Source organism: Mus musculus, chromosome 2 (assembly GCF_000001635.26).
Source record: "Mus musculus strain C57BL/6J chromosome 2, GRCm38.p6 C57BL/6J".
NCBI classification, from domain to species: Eukaryota; Metazoa; Chordata; class Mammalia; order Rodentia; family Muridae; genus Mus; species Mus musculus.
This window is the reverse complement of record NC_000068.7, coordinates 85,947,663-85,964,588: the sequence shown is the minus strand read 5'-3', so window position 1 is coordinate 85,964,588 and position 16,926 is coordinate 85,947,663. Positions and strand designations below refer to the sequence as shown.

Sequence of the window (16,926 nt, the reverse complement as noted above, 5' to 3'; positions counted from 1 at the left end):
GCATTATACAAAACCTCCTCCCAGGCTCATCACCCGGAGGGGGACTTGGTCTGCTCCCGTGTCCTTTTTCCTGGAGGAAGGACACTTGGACACTCAACCTTCATACGAGATGACATGTCTCCCTAGAATAGGCTCATTTTATGCCGCAGAGCCTTTCTACTGCACTGCTTAGCCGTGCAACTCTCTCGTGCTGCTGAAGCACACTCACTCTATCCTATGCAATGAGACTAGCCTCGTGGGGTGCAAGAGCTGAGTGGCCAGCGACCTATTGCTTAAGTATAGATAACCATATATCAGGGGAGGTACCGTGTTCTAATGCTGCAAGTGCTTGGGCTATTACCATCTTGTCCCTTTTTGTTTGGGCTTTAATTTTACAGACCATCCAGAGCAAAAGCAACGCTCCACTGCATAGGATCACAGTAAACAAGCCGACCCCCACCCACTCCTTAAAGTAGGAAAATGCAGAGGAAATCCAGGTGGAGAAGTCCTTCATCAGCGAAGGGTCAAGACGCATAGAATTCACTTGTAGAATAGCAACTCTCAACTCTCAAAGCGTTTGCTCAAATTCCATGGTCCAATTCTGTAACATATAACGAGACAAAGTTTTAGACAAATTTGCTGCTCTTGTAGAATTTTCAAACTGAACAGAAGTAACACAAAGGCCAGGCATCTTGCATTCACAACCCAATTGAGCCAACTGCCAAAGAATATCCACTTGTTCTTGGACTAGGTCTATGCGTTGATTTATCAACATCAACCCTCCTTGTATCTGTGAGTTGGCTGTGGCCTGTTTATCTAAGGCCGTTGTGACTATCATAGAAAGCTCGTTAATAGTTTGTGTTGTTTGAACAGTAGTAGATAGAGCGAGTGCCGAGGCCGTGATAGAGGCTGCAACCGCCGCTGTGGCCACCAGTCCAACTATGATAGCAGAAATACCAAAATCTCTTTTCCCTCGAAACAAAGTCAAGCTATTAGGGGCATCTACAGGAACAGGAACAAATCTAGGCATGGGTAACCAAAGCAAAAGGATATTTCTTAGCATCCTAGCATAAGGCATAAAAACATTTTTCTTGTGAGCAATCTATCTCTATCTGATTCTGATTTAAGCTTTTGTTACTTACCACCCACAAAAACGGTGGCCATACACATACCAGGGTGGCAGTAAAATGTACCTCTTTCTGTTTTTTATATTTAACATTGGATGTAGTCCATTTAAAATTTGAACTCTGTTTTTCATTCTGGCGCGGGGTACTTCTCCAATCAAAGGTCACTTCTCCCTTCTCACTAGAACCTCCTCCAATCATAGCCATGTGGGCAAGATCAGTACAGCTTCCATTAACCCCACAAAGCAACCATTGATCAAAAGGGTTAGTATTAGTTTGGAGGGGGTCCATAGTACTAAAATCATATCCAGCAAAAGTATCATTATACTCTCTACTAATATATGGGGAAAAGGAAAAATATTTCTCTACTGCCCAAGTACATTTTTTAGCTTAGCAGCCTGTCCAAGGTAGCGTTACATCTTCCATGGACCCTTCCTTGCAAAAGGGTGCCATTCTTGGTTGTGAAGGAGGCTTATTTCTAGATCTTCCACCTTTTTGGCTGGGCCACCATCCTCTAATAACTATGGTATCAGCCTTTATATCAGTAGTTACGCCCCAAGAGGTCTTTCTTAACCAGGTTGCTGATTGATAACACAAGGATATACATTGGCGCTTATCTTGTAAAAAGGAAATTAACATAAAGCACAGACTTCCCTGCAGGAAGAAGGTTCTATTTTCTTGTAAAGCCTGAATCTGTTCATCTAAGGGTATATAAGCAAGTCCCAGTTCTTTATCTGTAGTGAAAAAGTGTGGAAATATTTGTGCATTATGCATAACTGGCATAGGAAGAGGGAAAGTTGACATAATTCCCCATCTTAACTCTCCAGATATACTAGGAACCAGAATGTCCAGCATGAGGAGTATGATCCATCGATGTCTTGGGATCTTGTTCCTGTGACTCATTGTCCAAGAGCTGGATCCTTCGAGTGAGGTGCTCCGGAATCCAAAAGGGATTATCTTCCTCCTGTGGAAAAACACATATAGCTCCCCTGGATCTTATTAAAATAGGATCCGGGCCATATCATTTATTATCAAGGATATTCTTCCACTTGACTATTTCCTTGAGCGATTGAGGCCATTGTTTGTGCCTTTCAGCTGGTGGTGATCTCCCAGCATTATCCAATTTTAAGAAATTAAAAGTAAATATTATAAGGGATAGAGCCATCTTTGGCGTCATAGCCTTTATCCTCCCTTTTTGTTTAATTAAATAGGACTTGAGAGTGTGATGGGCATGTTCTACAATGCCTTGTCCTTGAGGATTATAAGGAAGGCCAGTCAGATGAGTCACATTCATCTGATGGCAAAACTGTCATGAATGCTTTTGACTAACAAGAACAGAACATTTGTTTCTAGGGTGGCTATTCAGCCCAGTCATATATACTATTTAGATTTACAAAATAAACAGCTAGGACTTATCTGTTTAGTCTTTCTTGTCAGTGGCTAACTTCAGCTTAGGAATTTTTTCCTTGAATGGGAGCCAGATGATGATGCATGTGCTCTAATATGTTGAATATAAAAAGGGTGTTCACGCATCAAATTACAATCTTGTATTTTCATCAAAATTTTTGATACTGAACTGTTAGTCAGTTTTAATATAACATGAACAGTGACTAATTACACTTTCAATTGTTTCTCTTGAAGAGAGATTGTAACTAGAATGCTTGAAAAGTCATTATAGTCACTTGTGTAAAATTTATTTATTTATTAATCAGAAATTAGAGAAAGTCTTTAAGTTGTCTCTGTAAATAACTATCTTCTAAAACCCAAATAAATATAAGAATTCTGAGTTTGTATCTTTTCAGGAGCTATCTGTAATCTTTATTAGTTAAAGCTTTATGTAAACCTCTATAACACAAAAGCAAATCCTGGGGGTCTTTTCCAGGCAACTTAGGACAATTTCTTAACTGTCCAAAAACAATTTTCTTAAAGAAACAGTATTTTTTCTTATAAGTTGCATAAGCAATTGTAAGCTCTGAGATATAATATTGACTATTAATATACAACTTAAAGTTTGATTGTTCAACATTTTTAAACACCATCTTCAGCACACAATTTAATTATCTGTGCTGAAACAGGAGGAAACTCAAAAGAATAATCATGTGATTTAATTTACATATACTTTTCTCCCATAGAAGGGTTGTTTTTAAATATAGTAAATGGGATGTAAGCATGCATGAAGATACAAAAGCATGCATAAGCAATTTTTAACTTATCTTAGGATGAGTATCAATTTTATTTAAAATGATGGTAAGTAATAGGTCAAATATCAATATTCTGCAATAACCAATTGCTGTTTGGAACAAGGAATTCTTAATTCTTAATTAGCACCACAGCAGCCTTATAATAGGATGCTAAAACTTTGAGGTGAAGAAGGATGATTTTATATTAATGTTTATTTTTGCCAAAAAATAGCTGTGGACACATTTAATAAAAATAACTAGAATATGTAATTAATATTTGATTACCACCAATTACAATCGATACCAATAGATTACAGAAGTTTCTTCTACTTTCTGTTAAAGCCTTTTTGGTTCTCACCAGTTAATTAGAATCTCACTTGATAGCACCTTAACAAAGGCTTAGGTTCTCCTGTGGCAAGTTTAAGGTGAGGTCTTAGGCAATTAACATATCCTGTAAGCTTTTGGAAATAAAATTTTGAAGTAAATTTGTACCAATTTTTCAGTATGACTGAAACCCTAATTTTAAAAAAGATATTGCCTCTGAATCTTATGAAGCAACAACTCTTCTCTAGAACTTTAAACTTCTCTTTAGAGACATTAGCTAATAAAATACTTTTCACTTAGGAAACAATATATACTGAAAGATTTAAACCTTTTGCTTCTTGTATTGACGCTGATAATAAAACTTTCTTACATATTGTTAAGCTATATTAGCCATACCTAGGGGCAAAAACCTTTAATGGTCACCAGTTCACTAGAAGTAAACTCTTTACAAATGGAAAAAATTAAAGTTTTAAATCTATAATAATTTTATATGAAGTAGGCAAATTATTTTGAAATGCCTTTATAAATTTCACAGCCTAATTGACCTTTTATAAACTTTGAATTTAAATTTTATTTAGAACAACATCTGGCTAGGTTTGTAATAAGGCTCTAAGTGCCACACAAGCCACGCTGAAGCTGCTCCACTCCAAGCTCAGCCTTAACCCTACTGCAAACTTTTTTTTTTTTTTTTTTTTTTTTAATCTAAACACTCTGCCAGAGTCTTGGTTCAAAGATTATCTCTATGTTGAAGTATTCTTAAAGACTTGTTTTCTTGCGTTTGTTCATGTTGTTTAGAAAGACTCCAACCTTGAATTCCCAATTTTAAGCTAACTTTCTGTTACAAACAAAAGGCTGCCTGCCCCTTTAAGAGCTCCGCTTGTAATCGGCCCTCAGCAAGGCTTATCCAGCTGTACTTGACTCCCAGACACAGTGCAGCTAATTTATCAGCTTGTACTTGTGCAAATTGAAACTACTTTTAAAACAAGTTTTAACCATTTATATTTTTCAACATGAAACACGGAACAATAACCATTCAAATCACAAAACAAAAACAAACATGAATTGACAGACATATGGACAATTTTTTTTGGTGCACCAAAAATAGACAATAGACAGACAGGGAATAGAACTTGGTGTCTCAAAGGGACACGGATATTTCAACCAGAGCTAAGAAAATCTCCATAGGAAGCAGAGAAAAAAACAGGACGTCTCCCATTTTTCCTCTGTTCCCCAGGAGCACTGTGAAATAGCTTATTTTCATTTTTTCTCTTTTTCTTTTTCTTTTTTTTTTCTTTCTTTCTTTCTTTCTTTCTTTCTTTTTTTTTTTTTTTTTTTAAGATCCCAAACAGGGGACAACAGCTTTTCTAAAACTCATCCTCTCTCTCTCATGTTCAGACTCTACTTCCTTATCTCCTTCTTCTGGGAATACTGCCAGTGAATGAGGGGAGGCGTAGTGACCTTGAGAGCTATCTCTAAGCCTTTAATGAAAGCTGCCTCTTTAGTCAACGTCTTTGAGAGGAGGGTAAATTGACTTAATTTTATATTATCCTTTGTATCTTTATAATTTATATTATCTTTTGTATCTTTATATTTTATATTATCTTTTGTTTTTTTCTTTTCTCCTTTTTCTATACTCTCCCCTTTTCTAACTTCCGGGGGAGGTCCTTTTTCCTTAGACATGTCTTTTTTTTCTTTTTATGAGCTCCTTATCTCTCGCACCATTCAGTTTCTGGCATGCTGTCTTGAACCTCTTCTAACGTTTCTTGTCCCTCAACCACTGCAGGTTGGCAGGTCTCATCTTCCAAGCAATTCTTTATTAATTTCCAAATTGCCTTAGTGTCTAGGTGTAAGTATCCTTCCTCAAATTTTCTATCTACGTCTCTTCCTAACTTGTTCCACGAGGCTGTGGTCAAGGAACCTGAGCAAGCATACCATGGAGCAACACGGCCTATTTCTTTGACAAAATTTTGTAGAGTATGTGTGGCTATCTTGAGGTCTCTCTGCTTAAGGACAATTTGCAGTGAGTTTACAATTGACTGTGAGTACCCCATTGTGCCTGCGGTTTATCTACATCTGACTTAAGGCACACTGAAGCAGAAGTGAAAGTAACTGCCAGGCTCCGCTTCAAAAGCAAAAGTCCATCCCTGAAGAAAAAGTCTGTTCTCAAAACAAAAGCCTGCTCCCAAAACAGAAGCCTGCTCCCGGAGCAGAAGTGAAAGTAAGCTGCCATGCTCCACTCTCTTATCTACGAGAGACTGACTGAGCTTGTTAGTGCTGCCGTTTATTTACGTAGGACTGACCGCACATCAAGGTCACACTAACCACGATAAACACAATAAAATACCAGGAGAAAGAAAACAAACGCCAGGGTTACAAAAACCAAAGCTTCTACCAACCCGTCCTACAGTGTTTCTAGATTGACACCAAAGTTAAAGGGAACAACAGGCTCACAGTTAAGCATGTCTCTCTGAACTTACGATTTCCACTGCAGTTCTGAACCCGCCCCATTTCTGGGGGACCTCCTCCATGCCGGCGATGTTGTAGAATTCCCGGGATCTTCGGCACCAGATGTTCCTGTGATATGATATGGAGTCTCGCCAGCAAGGACACACACACAGGACACACACGGGTTCTTCTGCAGCATAGCTTTAATGCAACTCGAGAGAAAGATCATCAGCTTCTGGGGGAGGAGGCCTAGAGCACAGGAAACTCGGTCCTTAAATAACCCACAAAGAGCGGTTGGAGACGTGTCAGCTCCTGATTAGCTGCTCACTATCAGCCCAGATGACTGCCATGGGACAGGCATGGCACAAGGCATGGAAAAATACCCCAGCACATACGCAGACTACTTGTTTACTAGTTAGAACACTGGATATCAGCGCCATCTTGTAATGGCGATTGCAAGGGCGGCTCCTCACAGCATTGGAAATGTAAATGAAATAAATACCTAATTAAAAAAAAGAAAAAGTTTACATTAAAAAAATAGCCATAAATAGTATAAAATATCTTAGGGGTAACTCTAACCATTCAAGTGAAATACCTGTATGGCAATAACTTCAAGTCTCTCAAGAAAGAATTTGAAGATTTCAGAAAATAGAGAAATTGTCCAGGCCCATGAATTGGCAGAATAAACAGTAAAAATGGCCATCCTACCAAAGGCAATCTATGGATTCATTGCAATCCCCATCAAAATCCCAACACAAATCTTCAAATATATAGAAAAAGCGATTCTCAAAGTCATCTGGAAAGGCAAAAAAATCAGAATAGCAAAAACAATTCAATAAAAGAACATCTGGGGGAATCATCATCTCTGACCTCATGCCTTACTACAGAGCAATAGTGATAAAAAAACAAAACAAAACAAAACAAAACAAACAAACAAAAAAAACCTCCATGGTATTGGTATGGAGACATTTTGATCAATGCAATAGAATTGAAGACCCAGAAATAAAACCACACACTTACCGTCACTTGATCTTTGACAAAAAATGCCAAAAATATGCAATGGAAAAAAGAAAGCATCTTCAATAAATTGTGCTGATCTTACTGGCTGTCTGTATGTAGAAGAATGAAAATAGACCCAAATTTGTCACCTTGTACAAAGCTCAAGTCCAAGTGGATCAAGGACCCCAAGATAAAACCAGATACACTAAATCTAATAGAAGAGAAGTTGGGAAAGAGCCTTGAACTCATTGGCAAAGGGTGAAATTCCCTAAACAAAACTCCGATGGCTCATGATCTAAAATTAAAAATTGATAAATGGGACCTCATAAAACTGGAAAGCTTCTGTAAGGCAAAGGACATAGTCTATAAGACAAATTAGCAACCTACTGATTAGGAAAAATTCAATAACCCTACATCTGATAGAGGGCTAATATCCAAAATATATAAAACACTCAAGAGGTTAATCACCATAAAACCAAACAACTCAATCAAAAAAATGGGGTATAGATCTAAACCGACATTTCACAACTGAAGAATATAGAATGGCTGAGAAATACCTAAAGAAATGTTCTAAGTCTTTAGTGATCAGAGAAATGCAAATTAAAATGAAACTGATATTCCACCTTGCATGAGTCAGAATGGCTAAGATCAAAAATTCAGGTGACAACACATGTTGGAGAGAATATGGAAAAAGAGGAACACTCCTCCATTTCTGGTGCGACTTGTCCAACCACTCTGGAAATCAATCTGGAGGTTCATCAGAAAATTGGAAATAGATCTACCTGAAGACCCAGCTATACCACTCTTGAGAATATACCAAAAAGATGGCCCACCATGCCACAGAGGCACGTGTTCCACTATGTTCATAGCAGGCTTATTCATGATAGTGAGAAGCTGAAAACAACCTAGATGTCCCACGACAGAAGAATGGATACAGAGAATATAGTTCATTTACACAATGAAATACTACTCAGCTATTGAGAATGAGGATATCCTAAGTTGTGCAGGCAAATGGATGTAACTAGAAAGTATCATCCTGAGTGAGGTAACTCAGACCCAAAAGAACAGGCATGATATGTACTCACTAACAAGTGGATAATAGCGAAAGAAAGAAAGAAAGAAAGAAAGAAAGAAAGAAAGAAAGAAAGAAAGAAAGAAAGAGAGAGAGAGAGAGAGAGAGAGAGAGAGGGAGGGAGGGAGGGAGGGAGGGAGGGAGGGAGGGAGGGAGGGAGGGAGAGAGAGAGAGAGAGAGAGAGAGAGAGAGAGAGAGAAAGCAAGCCCACACAACAAGATATACTTCACAGAATTCAAAAGGCTCAACAAGATGAAGTGCTCAAGTAAGGATGCCACAGTCTCACTTGGAAGAGAGAAAAAAGAATCACAAGTGTAGAGGAAGGGAGGGAGGGAGGGACTTGGGAGGGAATGTAGATGGGGTGGCAGGGCAGTTGGGGGTAGAGGGGTACCTGATCTGATATTGGGTTAGGGAAACAGACAGAAGCTCTGAGGGCCAGCAGAAAGAACTTAAACAGGCAACCTCAGAAAATAGGAGGCTGGGGTGGGGGGGGGGGGGACCCTTCAGAATACAAGAGAAACCTGGGAGGTGAGAATCTCCCAGGACTCATAGGGAAGGACCTTCGATGAGGTGCCTGTCAGTGGGAAGAGGGAACATGTGGAGTCCACCTCCAGCAGGAAGACAGGACATATGTTGGCTTTCCATCTCGTAGTCACACCACTGACCCATAATTGTTTCTGTCTGAAAGAATTACATGGATTGAAATGGAGAGAAGCCTGGGCAGAAGGTCCAGCAACAAGCCCAAAGTGGGATCCAGCTCAGGGGAGGTCCCAGGGCCTGACACTATTAATGAGGCTATGGAATGCTCACAAAAAAAGGGGTCTATCATGACTGCTCTCCAAAAGTCCCAACAGGCTGCTGAAAGAGTCAGATGCAGTTATTTGTACCTAACCAATGAACAGAAGCTATCTCCTGTTGTTGAGCTGGGGAAGGCTGAAAGAAGCTGAGGAGAAGGGTGATTCTGTAGGAGGACCAGCAGTCTTAGTTAATCTGGACCCCTAGATCTTTCAATCACTGGACCACCAAAGAAACAGCATACATCAGCTGATATGAGGTCACTAACACACATACAGTCGAGAACTTCCAGACCTGTGTTCATTCAGAGATTAAGCATCTAACCTTCAAGAGACTGGAGGGCCCAGGGAGTTTAGAAGTCAGGTAGGGAGGGGGCTGGGGCATCCTTGTGGAGATGGCTTGGGGTGGGGAGTAGGTGTGAGATGTGGAGCAGTTGGAGGATGAGTGGGGAGGAGGGGGAATGAAATATGGAGTAAAAAAATGAATTACAAATAAAATTAAATTTAAAAACTCCAAAAATATCAAGTGTGCTGGTACCACATAATATATTGTAACTCCATTTCTCTAAAAGGAAAATGGCCAATTTCATAAAGAAAAAAATTTCATAGAGATCTTACTAATACCATATTTAATAAGAAACTGAATAATTAATAAATGAAGGCACTATTTTTATCTTATTTTACTTGTAGAGTTCCCTTAGGATATATTCAGCACATAAGAACCATAAGATATTTTGATGAGTTGCTCTGTAGTGTTCCTTTAATTCATTTGCTTTAATAAAAATTCTGAAGCCAAAATTGCTCTGTTTTTGTTTTGAAATTTTGTTTTTTATTTAGGTAAAGAAGTGCATTTTCTTACTTGTGCAAAATTCTCAATACCATAGTACATATAAGCATGGCATGAGCTGTGTGTACTTATAAAATATAAATAAAATATTACTGTCCTGACTATAGTTTGGAATAGAATGGATATTGAAATAAGTCACTATGTGCTCTAAGTTTTGATTTTTCAGTTTCTGTATTTATTCCTTATTGATTTTAATCTTTATTCTCAAATCAATCTTCTATAAATTATCAGAAGAAGATAAAAATCAAAAGTGATGCCCCAATTCTGAATCTTAGGAGAAAGTAGACTTAAAAAATACAGAAACTGGAATCCATAATCTTACATATACAAAATCTAATCTATTATTTCATGACTCTTGAATGAGTCTATATACAAGCATATATGTAAGAAACAGAAAAGCACTATCATGATACTTTTCTCATTGAAGTAGTAAGCAAGTGTGGGAGTACAGATGTACCATTGTTTCTAAAAAGTCCTTCAGTAAAAAGACTGATAGGTTTATAAATGGAAGGAACTGAGTTGAAAGCATGGGTATCCTGTTAACTCTTATTAAACAAGTGCTTCGTAGAAATGAAGGCAGACCTCTTGGGAAAGCACTTGGAAGTTTTCAAATGGTGGGGCCAGCCTGCAGCTCTCATGTCCGGGTCGAGCCTGGGAGGCAGCCTGGAGCTGAAAGAGAAGAGGGAACCTAGGCGGGTCAAGAAATAATGGAGCCAAGACATGCTAGTCTGCTCAAGGTTCAAATGTTTAATAAAAAAGTCTGTGCTTATAAAGAGGGAAACCCATCCCCAGTCATGCAAAGTTTCTTTTTTTTTAAAATATTTTTTTTATTACGTATTTTCCTCAATTACATTTCCAATGCTATCCCAAAAGTCCCCTATAGCCTCCCCCCACTCCCCTACCCACCCATTCCCACTTTTTGGCCCTGGCGTTCCCCTGTACTGGGGCATATAAAGTTTGTGTGTCCAATGGGCCTCTCTTTCCAGTGATGGCCGAGATATAAGATACAATTTGCAAAACACATGAAACTGAAGAAGAACGAAGACCAAAGTGTGGACACTTTGCCCCTTCTTAGAATTGGAAACAATCACCCATGGAAGGAGTTACAGAGACAAAGTTTGGAGCTGAGACAAAAGGATGGACCATCTAGAGACTGCCATATCCAGGGATCCATCCCATAATTAGCCTCCAAACGATGACACCATTGCATACACTAGCAAGAGTTTGCTGAAAGGGCCAAGTTTCTTGATGTAGAGATGTGAAGTTGTCAGAACAGCCTTTTAGCAGAAACTTGCCAAACTCACAGTTTGAGGTTAACTCCAGAAAATCTTGAAGAACCAGTTAGGCCTCATGGCAGGTGGCAGGCAGTGTCACATCAAAGGAGAGTGATGAGAACCAGCACAGCAGGTGGCCCAGCCTCAGTGGAGTACAGTCTGAACCAGCCTGCTTAGGCTGAAGGAGGTTACATTCACTAAGACTAGTCTTTCTCCAAATATGACATACCTATCAATCTCCTTGGGATCTATATAAAAAATTAGATTTGAATATACATGGGTGGAAAGTAATTCTGTGTTTTAACAGCTTATGCAATAATATCTCTGTTACTAGTTTGCATCAACAGTTGTGCTCATCTTTGTAAGAAAAGGGCTGACAGAAGGACTTATCTGGGGTCAGAGTTTAAAAGGGTATACAATCTTCATGGTGAAAAAGCATATAGGCAAGAGAGAGGTGGTTTGGACATTTTGTGTACACACTAAGAAAATGTTCAGAATCTCAAGCCATTTGTATGCTGCAACCCCTTTCCTAGACATGCTTTCTTGCCTAAGCTTAATCTCTATGTTAATTCTTATATTGACAGATCAAGATGTTTAACTCCTAGGTTATTCTCACTCTAGTCAAATGAACCATATACACTGGCTACCACTATTCTATGACTAACATGATTATTAAGGTCAAGACTAAGTAGCAAAATATATTTTTTTTTCAAAATAGACACAATTCTTGGTGCATATGTGTGCGTGTGTGTGCATGAATGTCTTGTATATGTGCATATGTGTGTGATATTATTTGAAAAGGACATGAGGAATATGTGGGGAAATGTGAAAGGTGAAAATGGTGGATAGATATGAGGATATTACATACATGTATTCATGTACAAAATTGTAGAAAACAAACAAGTTAAATACCAAATGAGAAAAATACAAATAATTTTGAGATAAAGCTATAGTAATATTTTATTAGAAAATAGAGGCATTGATGCTTTCCTGATAATATTTTGCCTGAGTATTTTTTTCATGGCTACTAGTTTGCATCAATTGCTGTGCTCTTGGCTATGAGAAAACATCTCACAAAAGCAACATAAAAGGAGGACTTATTTCATACATTATTTAAAAACAGATTTAGTCACTGAAGTAGGAAGGAGAGAGGTACCCTGTGTTCATACTCAGGAAGCATGAGTTGAATGTGCCTTCTTTTGTTCATTTTATGCAGTTCATGACACCAAGTAAGGGGATGTTTAGGTGTACTTTCAAAAAGTACATTTTCCCTCATGTTAACCTCTCTAGATGTATCTATACAACAGAGAAAGAGATATGACTCCTAGGTGGTTTTCAATCTAATCAAACTGACTGTGAATATTAACTATTATTGGTCCATGAAGTACAGGCTGTAAAATAGGACAAAAATTAGGCCAGATAATTTATTTCAACACAGAGAACATAATATTAGGATATGGCCATAGGGAATATGAAAAACTCATCAAAACACAAATAAATTTCTCAGGAAATTATTGTTGCAGTTTGTTGGAAGGTGGACGCATCAATGCTGTCCTGATGACGTTTTGCCTGAGTATTGTCTTCAAGGCCTGCTTTACATCTTTATTCCTCAGACTGTAGATCAATGGATTCAGCAGAGGACTCACAAAGGTGTAGAAGACAGCTATTATTTTGGATTCTTCAACAGTCTTGTCAGTAGGTGGTCTTACATACATGCAGAAGAGTGTCCCATAAAACAATGTGACAGCCATCATGTGGGAACCACAAGTAGAGAATGCCTTGTGCCTTCCTTCAGCTGATTTGATCCTTAAGATGGCAGCAATAATGAAGGCATAGGACACCAGGATGATTGTAAGGGAGCTGGAAAGGTTAAAGCTCGCTGATATTAACATGGCATGTTCTTTTTTGTAAGTATCAGAGCAAGATAGCTTAATAAGTGGTGGGTCAGCACAGTAGAAGTGGTTGATGACATTGGATTTACAGAAGGTCATACTGAAGGTCAAGATGGCTTGGAATAGTCCATCTGAGAAGCCATAGATATAAGGACACATGGCCAAGCAGATGCAGACTCGCCTGGACATTTTCACACTGTAACGCAGAGGGTTGCATATGGCCACATAGCGGTCATAGGCCATGGCTGCCAGCATATAAAACTCTGTAAGGAGAAGTGCAATGAAAAGGTAGCACTGGATAAAGCAGCCAATGAAGGAAATTGTCTTCTTTTCTGATAAGAAATTGGTCAACATCTGTGGGGTGGCTGTTGAGGTATAACACAGATCCACAAATGCCAAGTTACTGAGGAAGAAGTACATAGGCTTGTGAAGGCGGGAATCCAGTCTAATCAGAGCCACCATGCCCATGTTGCCTAAGACGGTGACAATATAAACAAACAGAAACAGGACAAAGAGGAGAGGCTGGAGTTCTGGGCGATCTGTGAGGCCCAGTAAAATGAATTCTGTGATTTTAGTGCTGTTTGTGAGGGGCATCTCCTGAGATCTAGGCCTGTCCTTCAAACTGTCAAAACAAGGCAGACATGGACATATAAGATAGGCCTTGCTAGGAATTATTGGAATCTAAGGAATGCTTCTTCTTTGGAAGAGCCTATGAATTTGTTATCAAGTAGCAAATGGTGAGGTCTGAAATCATACATATGCCAGGATACAGACTGAGCAAGTTATAATTATGTATGTAGAGACACACACATAAACACACAAAGGGAGAGAGACAGAGACATACTGATAGACAGAGATAGACAGACAGAGAAACTTTTTTTTCCATATGTAAGAAAGAAGTCATCTCTTTGGAAGAAAAATATGCAAAATAAAAATTATTATGCAAAGTTATGTACATGCTGCACAATGTATCAGGCTTTGTCTCATATTTGTCAACATAAAGTGATGACCTGAAAATAGATCTTAAACATTTTTAGTGATGGAAAACCTGAACAAAGAGAATAGAGGGAAGGACAGTATTATAGGTGGAGCCTATATGACAAAAATGCATGTACATGTGTGTAAGTGTTCTTATGAAACCAATAAAATTAAAAATCTTGTGAAATTCATAGAAAACAAAAAATGCAAAAGTATCCAGAATATTAAAGCACGAATCTTTGCATTAAACACCTGTAAAAGAAAAAGGTCTGTCAGAAATCAGCTGAAATTTGCTTAGTAGTAGATTAGTATAGCTCATATGAGAATGTATAATGACCTCCCTTTAATCCTCAGAAATACCATTCTGTCATATGTATATGTATATGTATATGTATATGTATATGTATATGTATATGTATATGTATATGTATATGTATATGTATATGTATATGTATATGTATATATATGCATGTCATATATCAAATGAATGAATAAGCAACTATCTAATTGGTAAATTGATATAATATCTTTTTAGTTTATATACTTGATATGTTGATTTTAAAGTTGCCCCTATTGGGAAGAGAAAGAGAGTATAAAAGAATGAGAAGAGAAAGAAAGAGAAAGAGAGTCACAATATTTTAAAGATAATTATGAGAATAATAATTACATAAAAGAAAAAATACAGTTATTTCTGTAGCTAATATTAAAGAAAGTGAGGTAGTGGTGTCCATACATTTATTTTAAACTTTTTTCCTTATTACAACCAACACACACTTAATTTTTTTCTTCATTTCTCTATTTTAAAATATTGACTTTAGCTTCATACTCCAAATATTTTGTTTTTATTATATTTCTTTTATTTGCTCTCATTATTGTGAGGATGTGTATTTCAGCACATGTCTATGTAAGTGGACAACTCACCCAGTCTTCCCACTTCATGGGTTGTCAGGATCTAACTCAGGTCATGAGGCTTGGCAGAAGCTGCCCTTATCTCTTAAGTCATCCTTCCAACACTCATACTTCAAATCTTTTACTGAATAATTTCATAAATCATGTTTCATAATAAAATTAGCGACTTTACTTATTTAACTATATACTTCAGAAAGTTAATAATTAACTAAATCTGTTCACATACCCGAATGTTCAAACAGCTAATAAGTGTCATTTGGATATATTACTGGCACACTAACATGGTCTTCTTCCCAAACACCAACTTATTATTTTAAGCTATTTTCAGTGCATGTGATAACAAATCTCACACCCACAAAACTCTACTGTGTAAATATGAACATCTTTCTCCTGATAGGTAGAACAACAATATGAACTAACCAGTACTCCCTCCCCCCCTGAGCTTGTGTCTCTAGCTGCATATGAATCAGAAGATGGCCTAGTCAGCCATCAGTGGAAAGAGAGGTCCATTGGTAGTGCAAATTTTGGGGAACGCCAGGGCCAAGAAGTGAGAGTGAGTGGGTAGGGGAGTGGGGGGGGCATGGGGGACTTTTGGGATAGCATTGGAAATGTAAATGAGGAAAATACCTAATTTAAAAAAAAGAAAAAAAAAAGAAAATTACAATACTGTCCATCTGAGAATGGCTGTAGTGTGTGATTTATAAACATAAAATTATTTTGTTTGGAAATCTCCTTCATCAAATGTTGTTCTGAATCTGGAGCACATTATGAAATTCTCTGAGATACGCGATGTAATCCAGAAAGTCTAAATGTAACTGTTTGTAGAGAACAGAAACAACAACCATGGCATTCTTACACAGTGCAAGGGAAAGGATTGCATGCCAACTCCTGTTAAGCACAAACATGCTTGATCATGGGAATAATTTATATCTTTCATTCATCTTAACCTAATGTATTCATTTTAATGTTATAATCAAAACCAAACTGCTGCTTCTGCAACAACTCCTACGGTAATTCTTACTCCCTCGCAAATACAGACACCAACTAAGACCCTGTGAATTCCTACTTAACAGACTTCCATGTCATGATTTCTCATTTGAAGAAGTGAGTTTTTATTAAAGAAGATATTAATGGCGATATTTTCTGTTCCTCAACCAATTTTGCCTCAGTTTGTGTTATGAATTTCTCCAATTTGTCAGAGAGCTACAAAAAGCTACCATGGCTTTGGCCCAATATGAGCTAAGTCTGTGTCTTCAGAGCCACACCTTGTTGTATCTCTGTGGTATTCTCTCCTCAGCTCTCTTAAGATCCTCCCATACTGTAGTATGTGTATGCAACTAAAAAGTTTTACCCCCAAATAATCCTTCTTAGTGTTCTCGTTAAATCCGGAACCAAACATTTCACTATAGACATCAGATGCCGAAAATATAACACAACAGTTCTTGATATTAGAGTGTGTGAAAATCTGCCTAAAGTGCTGCTTATTAAATCTAAAGGAATCACAGCTAGGTGAGTCACATCATCTTTCCAATTGCAGATTGTAAACATTGCTGAGAAAAACAGGACCACGGGAATGAAGCTGAGGAAAAGGCCTCCTAGGAGAGCCTTATTAAAATAATTTTTATGCTTAAGGTAAAGAGTGCAATAAGATGCTGAAAGCAGAAACCTGTTAGAGGAGACTGAGGACAGTTTTAACATTGAGGGATCCTGGGGGGTGGGGGGGATACAGCCTTGAATTCAGTAAAATAGAGTTGCTGAGACTGCTTTTGGAAGGTTGGTGGAGATAAGTTTTATCCTTTGTGTCCTGGCCTTAGTGCTAGAAGATTCAGGAACAAAGCTGGAGGAAGACATTTCACTGAGAGGTACAAGGTGACAGCAGCTCAGAGAACTTGGCATTGAGAAACAGACTTTTGGAGGATTTGCCTAGTGCCATTGAGATGGAAGCAGCTAAGGGTCTGTCAAGTGCATAAGCAGTGATATCTGTTTCCTCTGCAATATGATTGACAATCCGCATATTAGGCCATTATGAACTGTAGAACTGAATTGAATATCCTTTTTTAAAATGTAGGCCCTTTCAGTTTCTGTACTGAATAGAAATATATAGGATTC

The 16,926-nt window shown here is 38.0% G+C and overlaps 1 protein-coding gene and 1 long non-coding RNA gene across 2 annotated transcripts; both read right to left on the bottom strand.

Moving 5' to 3' along the window:
- Window positions 1-347: 347 nt before the first annotated feature.
- On the bottom strand, window positions 348-6,308 carry Gm52520 (predicted gene, 52520). The gene is made up of 2 exons (NR_165477.1): window positions 6,085-6,308; window positions 348-2,067 (listed from the first exon to the last, which is right to left on the bottom strand). It is a non-coding gene; the product is annotated as a predicted gene, 52520 (long non-coding RNA).
- Window positions 6,309-12,549: 6,241 nt separating this feature from the next.
- On the bottom strand, window positions 12,550-13,524 carry Olfr1028 (olfactory receptor 1028). Its single transcript, NM_001011774.2, has one exon. It carries the CDS (start codon window positions 13,522-13,524, stop codon window positions 12,550-12,552), a length of 975 nt encoding a protein of 324 aa, NP_001011774.1.
- Between the last annotated feature and the right edge of the window lie 3,402 nt (window positions 13,525-16,926).